The 7,415-nt window shown below is 40.2% G+C and overlaps 1 protein-coding gene across 5 annotated transcripts in view; it reads left to right on the forward strand.

Annotated features, from left to right (window-relative positions):
- LOC108698269 (phosphorylase b kinase regulatory subunit alpha, skeletal muscle isoform) overlaps positions 1-7,415 on the forward strand; it is a 49,946-nt gene that overhangs the window by 41,047 nt on the left and 1,484 nt on the right. For 3 of the 5 annotated variants that reach the window (XM_041572554.1, XM_041572556.1, XM_018229629.2), the window contains 6 exons: positions 499-600; positions 1,646-1,761; positions 2,908-2,946; positions 5,288-5,317; positions 6,536-6,709; positions 6,809-6,862. In XM_041572554.1, the coding sequence (XP_041428488.1) occupies positions 499-600; positions 1,646-1,761; positions 2,908-2,946; positions 5,288-5,317; positions 6,536-6,709; positions 6,809-6,862 (515 nt within the window). The remainder of the gene's footprint in view (positions 1-498; positions 601-1,645; positions 1,762-2,907; positions 2,947-5,287; positions 5,318-6,535; positions 6,710-6,808; positions 6,863-7,415) is intronic. The other 2 variants (XM_041572555.1, XM_018229632.2) reach the window with 1 other exon arrangement.

A 7,415-nucleotide genomic window follows, 5' to 3' on the forward strand; every position in this document is an offset into this window, starting at 1 on the left:
ACAGATATATTTGTAACATTCACTCTCCTACAGCATTTGTCTTCAAATTTCCGCTTGACTTTCAGGCTGGGCCCTCCTTTCCACTGGATTCCCTAGGGGGCAGCACTACAGTTTCTGAACCATTGCTATATTCTATAGAGAAAGATCAGTTCATATGCCCATCAGTGGGAATCACACTCCAGCAGTGAAAATCAAACTTCAACAAGATAATGAGTTCCCTGACATATATTCCCATCTTTGTCACAAAACCTTCTAAGGCCTTTCCAGGGAACACGATTTGTAAAACTTGCCCAAATAAAGGGCAACAAGTGGCTCTGCAGTGTTGTTTGTATAGTTAAGAAATAAAGCTGAAGTCATGTTATTTGTATGTATAACTTCATATTATAACGGCCACTGATATAATGGGAAGAAATGGAGGCTGACGTTGGTAGTGATATTTTGTGTTTTCCTTGAATGCATGAAATACATATTTCCTGTTTTCTTTTGTGTGTTGTGTAGCTGAGGAAGCCACTGAAAGCCTTATGAACCTCAGTCCATCTGACATGAAGAACCTTCTGCATCATATACTGAGCGGCAAGGAGTTTGGGGTGGAAAAGAGTGGTAGGTTTAATAGATGTGAACAATCCCAAGTCACAATGATTAATATCAATTTTTCCATCTTACAATGGAATGAACATCAGTAGAATTTCCTAGTGACCAGTGACCTACATCTCATCATATCTGACCAACAAAAAGAAAAAATATGAATGTACATTAAAAAATTATTATAGGTCATGTTGAAGTTTCTTAACCTATTTGCCAACCTGACTGTCCCATCTCATCCTGTCAGTTAAAGTTTCCAATGCTAACGGACTCCTGCTGGACAAACATAGCAGCCCCCTCATACGGGAACATGGTCCATCAGACAGTTAATGTAAAAGCATTGTGCAAATACTTTATGGCAAGGTTATAAGTAGCTTTCAAAGGCAATTTTATGATAGATGTAAAAAAAAAAAGAGTTTAATTTCTGGTGTCAGTATCTCTTTAAAGGAGGAGGAAACCATGTACAAAAAAAATCCGTACCCCCCCCACCCCACATAGACCCTCATCCCCCCAGGCTAACTGCCCCCCGGGGAAATGCCCCATACTTTATACTTATCCCTCGTCGCAGATTCTGTAAGTCTCCCTTCAAATTTGGCGCATGCACAGTTGTCGAAAACCGGCAAATAGCTCCAACTGCGCATGCGCCAACATACCGATCTCCCAGTCAGCATACCGAGGACCCGGAAGATGGATGCCGTGAAGTCTGCTGGCAGAATCTGCGACAAGGGGTAAGTTTATAGTATGGGGCATTTCCCTGGGGGGCAGTTAGCCTGGGTGGAGGAGGGAGGGGGGTCTACGTGGGGTGGGGGGTACAGGGTTTTTTTTTATACAGGTTTCCTTCTCCTTTAAGCTTTACCAGTACAGAGATGTGTGCCATATGCCTAACTGTGTACAATATACACCTGTGATATAAGAGGGATCTCTCAGTATTTGGTAAATGATTCCTGAAGAACACCCCTAGTGCAATTAAGAGCTGCTATGTGGGCACACATTCTGATTTATGTTGGACTAAGCCATAGTCATGTATTGCAGCAGTTCCTAATGACAATTGTTTGCCACACAGTACGATCCGGAGAATCTTGGGTCAGTCCAGCCATTTCTATTCATGAACTCGGAGCTGTGGGTGCCACAAAGAGTGAAAGAGCAGGTATAACTCGACTAAAGAGCGAGATCAAGCTGGTGAGTTTGATTAGATAACTAGTTACTGAACTCTCAAGAATCCATTTATTTCATATAATGATACAATAGTTGATGCTTTATTTCACTGCACTTTTTTTGGTTGTTATGTGCCTTTGTAGCAACTAACCATAAACTTGAATGGCGAGTCCAATAATAGAAGGGCTCTTTAAAGGGATAGTGAGAACATTTCCACTTTTAGCAGAAATGTGTCACTATCCCTTAAATAAACCCTCCATGTAGTCTTATTGTTTTTATATAAATGCTTTCCTTTGACTATTGTATTTGTGGAAATAATCTGTTAAAATACATTTGTATTTCATTATATCACTGAAAAATTTAAATCTCAATAAAAATATATTAAAAAATAAACCCTCCACTGCCTCCCCATGACCTCCGTGACCCCTGCCTCCCTGTTATGGATCTTTGTCAGTGTCCGACTCCGATCCTTTCTCTGATGTTCCAGAGGTCAATGCTTCATTTCGAGGGCAAAATCCTGATTAGGCATTGTTTATGTTTGTCCTCAGCCTATTGGAACTTTTGCCTGCCTTCCTAAGCTTTTCATCAACCTCTGAGGCATCAGGAGGAGGCAATGTGGACGGATTAGTAATGTTAAACTGTGTATAAACAAAGTCTAGGACAGTGGCGTAACTATAGAGAAAACAGACCCCTCGTCTGTGGAGGATGGGGCCTGGGGAACAGAGGGGCCCAGACCAAAGTGTCCGCTTCCTCTAGTTCTAAAGAATCCCTCCATCCCTAGCCACTTTGCCTACCTTTGAGTGGGGGCTCTGGGGAGGGATGATGCAGGGAGGCAATAGAATTTGCCAGCGGGGGGCAGGCATAGATTGACAGGGGACGGGTAGGGATTGCTGTGTGCCAGGCCCTTCTAAAGATTTCTTTTACGTGGGGGGGGACCTGTTCCAATGTGAGCAATGGAGCCATAAATCATACCTATTCATGAGCTGCCACCCAAAGTTCTATTTGTAGAGAACTTTATGTATTATCGCATAAAGGACATTTCATCTCCTAGTGTTGCTGGTCCCTTTGTGAGCAAGTTACTTAAAGCTCCACCGTCCATGACATTGTTTGGTAACTTGTCTGCATACCACTGTTCCATAAGTCACGTGATATTAATTGTCTTTTTTCCAGCTGGATAAACGTAGGCTGTCTCTGGCTGCAGAAGGCCAGGTGAAATATTGCTCCACCATACATAAAATCACTGCTAAGTTTACACGCGGCTGCTGAAACACCGCATGGGCTCTTCACCTGGGGATGAATTGCTTTACTGTAATCTTAATTTGCAGCGCTTCTCAATGCACAATGCTGATGTACTTATAATTTAATTAATTGTTGCTATGATTTATGTCACACTTGTGGTGATGGAGCACTTCCCCCGATGGATTTATAGGGTTAGACACCAGCACATCATATCTGGAGAAGGTGGCGTTGGACCTGTGTATCATTCTCTTTACTTATATTATAGTTACAAGGTTCTCATTTACCGAGGGGCAGTAGCTTCATTACTAGCCCCATACAGCGAGGATTCTTATGGCAGTACATTGTTTTCCAAGCACAACATGGCTACTGCAAACAGGTCATGTGGAAAGTTTGTCATGATTTCATGGATTGTGCACTGCCTCTCCAAGAATATATTTCAGTTTGGTTTTAAAAATGATCCATTCAGAGCTGGCAAGAAAAGGTGATGTCAACAATGTAAACAGTATGTTATCATGGCACTATAGATTCAACACAGACGACCCATGATTGTGCATCTAAGGCAACTAAGGAAGTTAATTTTCTTTCAGAATTGTTCTTATGTCAACAACCCCCTAGTCTGTTATACACAGGCCCCTTGACACTAGGCCATTCCTTCTTGTTGACCCTTGTAAGGAATGAGACTAAACCTGCAAGCTAAACCAAACCAAAAAATAAGGTGTAAGACTGCCTAATACTTATGTCTTCTCCTCTGATTTATCACAAAATAAGAAAAAAGATCTGGGAGCACATCGGATACTACTCAACCTTTGTGTGCTACTGCGTGAAGTGCTGCCCGGGGCACCACAAAGGAAGAATTCTCAATACAAATTTAAAATCCAGTCTTTATTCGTCCATTCAAAAGCAGTATAGAATCACTTGCAAATTACAAAACCATGGGCTTAACACGTTTCTTAGCCCTACAACCACTTTCTCAAAAGCACGTCTGATGTAACATGGCTGGATATTGCTGTCTTCATTGGTTTAAAACAGATTATCCAGTCTTTTCTTTTGATGTAACACTGCTCAGGATATTTTAGTCTTCTCTGGTGATGTAAGAGCCAAGTAGTCCAGTCTTTTTCCTTGATTTAATACTGTCAAACATAGCAGTTTTCTCTGCTGATGTAGTGGCAATAAATACTTAGAAATCATACAATCTCATTAATTGAAAATGACCAGATATGCCTGCCTCTTCTACAATGATGAAGCACTTAATAAAATAATTTGCCCTTCTTCAATAATGTAGGACTGGCAAATTTCTCCAATGATTTGCAGCTCTTACCCAAGTCTTCTTCAGTGATGTAAAACTTAACAGATAATCAAGTCGTCTCCAATAATGTAGCACTGCCAAATATTCCAGCTCTCTCCTATAATGTAGCGTTGCCAAATACTCGCGTTTTATTCAGTGATTTAAAACTGCCAGATACACCAGTCTTCTCCAATAATGTAGCACTGCCATATATTCTAGCCTTCTCCTATAATGTAGCGATGCCAAATAGTCACATTTTCTTCAGTGATGTAATACTGACAGATACTCCAGTCTTCTCCAATAATGTTAGCACTGCCATATATTCTAGTCTTCTCCAATAATGTAGCAATGCCGAATACTCACATTTCCTTCAGTGATGTAAAACTGCCAGATACTCCAGTCTTCTCCGGTGATGTAGCGAAATATTTGTCTTCTTCTGCCAGATTCTCCAATCTTTACCACTGATATACAGTAACACTCTAGTTTTCTCCATTAGTGTGACAAATATTCCAGGCTTCCAAAATTTACATTTCCATTAAATTCTGCTTATCTGCCAGTGCTTATTAAACATCCAATATGTATGATTTCCAAACTCTTTGATGCCTTCATAAACCAGTCCTTACAGATCTCCATTTTTCTCAAATGACTGCAGGAGAGAGTTCTGTCTGTCAGAATGAACAACTCGTGCTGCTATTCTCCTGCACTTTCCTAAGGAGGTTCCTAAGAGCTGGTGTTGAGCAGCTATGCACAATGTGATAATTCACCTGTTACTCATTGCCGCATGATAACACCATTGCGCTTTTAGTCCAAAAAGTTCCAATAATTAAGTCACAATAATAATAAATTCACCTTTACAAAAATTCTGTATTAATGTGAATTTGGAATTAATAGATAATATCCCATATCCTTTGGGCGTAGCATGCCTCATGTTGCTTTGCCCACTAACTGCCTACATATAGATTTGCCCTAATCTGTTTATGTGGCTGCTGTCCCTAATTTGTTTTATTGTGTGCTTTTTTGACACAGGACATGGATCTGTCTTCAGGAATGTCACTGGTAAATATCATGTTACTTCAACTGTTAATCTGTAATTGCTTTGTTTTGCAAATTCCCAGTTTATAAAACAGGTTACAGAATAATCTTAATGGTACAAACAATAGCTGTGGGTATCAGGTTGAGAGTTTACCTATACAATACACCCTCATTTTATGTTTTTCAGGGAACCAGAATCCAGGAAAATGTAAAATCAGGGAAATGTATTATGCATAATATATACTGTAGGTGGGACCACAAAAAAGACTATGAAAAATGAAGGAAAACTTAAAATCAGGGGATGTAAAATTAAGGTTCTACTGTACTGATTAATCCCTTAGTAGTTTAAGTAAACTCAAGGGCCAGCAATGCCCACAGTGTAAGCTTGCTGGAGCAAAGCCATATACTCCAATTTGATCAAAGTAGTCTAATTTTCAAAAATGATTTCCTCTTTCCCCATAATAATAAAATAGTACATTGTACATCATCCCAACTAAAATATAATTAATCCTTATTAGGGTCAAAACAATCCTATTGGGATTAATGTTTAAGTGATTTTTCTTAGTCTTTAAAGCAAGGAGATCCAAATTAAGGAAAGACCCCTTATCCTGAAAACCCCCAGTATTTTGGATAACGGTCCCATACCTGTACCATGATGATTTAACAAATTATTGCATAGCGCATATAATCAGGCTTTTCCTTCTATTTATAATAAACAATAAGGTATGTGAAAAGAGCACTATCAAGGCTGCCCATGGTCCTCTTGGATTCTGCACCAGCACTCATACTGTAAGCCAAAACATACAATAAAGATTCAATATCTGAATGCAATAAGAGAATAACTTTGTATATGCAGTTACAGTCAGATATTTTATTGGACAAGTTCAACCCCTTCATCCAATTAGACTGTTTCTCATTCCTACTACATGCAGAATAGAAAGCCCAACCACCATGCATTTAGTGTTTTCACGGATTATTACTGGTGCAGGAACCAATATTCCTGGGAGTACAGCAGAAGATACATAATGTTTGCATGTTGATTTTATTTTCATGGGGGACCAGACAGAACTCCAGAAGTTTTGGTTATTGATGCAGATAGAGTCTTCTGATTCTCCTCTGCTTAGTTATACTGTTTAGTGTGATAGGGGTGATAGAACTGAGCAGAGAAGCATTAGGAGACCAGGACAGATCAGCAGAAGACAATATTTCTTTCCGACAATCTCCTCTCTGTTTTCCTATTAGAAACCTGGGGACTCTCTCTCTGTGTCTGGTGAGCTCTCTACTTCCACCATATCCGACAGTGATGGTGTCTACGACAGCCGGCAGGGCCAGTGGCTTCGCAGGAGGCGCCTCGATGGAGCACTAAACAGAGTGCCTGTCGGCTTCTACCAGAAAGTTTGGCTAATCCTGCAAAAGGTGGAGGTTATTAAACTGTACAAAAATGTGCCATGCTGTGTGTACACTTATTTTCTCATGTTACCATTGTTGCTGTTTTTTTCTTTTATTTATCATCAGTGCCATGGATTGTCTGTGGAAGGTTTTGTTTTACCATCATCCAGCACCCGTGAGGTGAGCACTCCTCAAACCACCAACACTTGGATATATGGCATTTCCATCAATGTGTTTTGTTTCTTTCTAAAAGTTACTTTTGTTTTACATACAGTGCGTAGGCATCTCATCCCCTATATCAGTGATCCCCAACCAGTAGCTCGTGAGCAACATGTTGCTCTCCAACCCCTTGGATGTTGCTCCCAGTGGCATCAAAGCAGGTGCTTATTTTTGAATTTTAGGCTTGGAGGCAAGTTTTGGTTGTATAAAAACAGTTGTACTGCCAAACAGAGCCTCAATGTGGGTTGACAATACGCATAGGGGCTACTAAATGGCCAATCACAGCCCCTATTTGGCACCCCAGGAACATTTTTCATGCTAGTGTTGCTCCCCAACTCCTTTTACTTTTGAATGTTGCTCACGGGTTCTAAAGGTTGGGGATCCCTGCCCTATATTTTATATTGTTTTCTCACAATAATTATTGGTCACATGACAGGTCTACCAGAAATGCAACCCTGTTCTCTATTATTGGAGTGCTTAATTTTTATTAAAAAAAAAATATTCCTGTCCTTCC

This window comes from Xenopus laevis, chromosome 8L (assembly GCF_017654675.1).
Source record: "Xenopus laevis strain J_2021 chromosome 8L, Xenopus_laevis_v10.1, whole genome shotgun sequence".
Lineage (NCBI taxonomy): Eukaryota > Metazoa > Chordata > Amphibia > Anura > Pipidae > Xenopus > Xenopus laevis.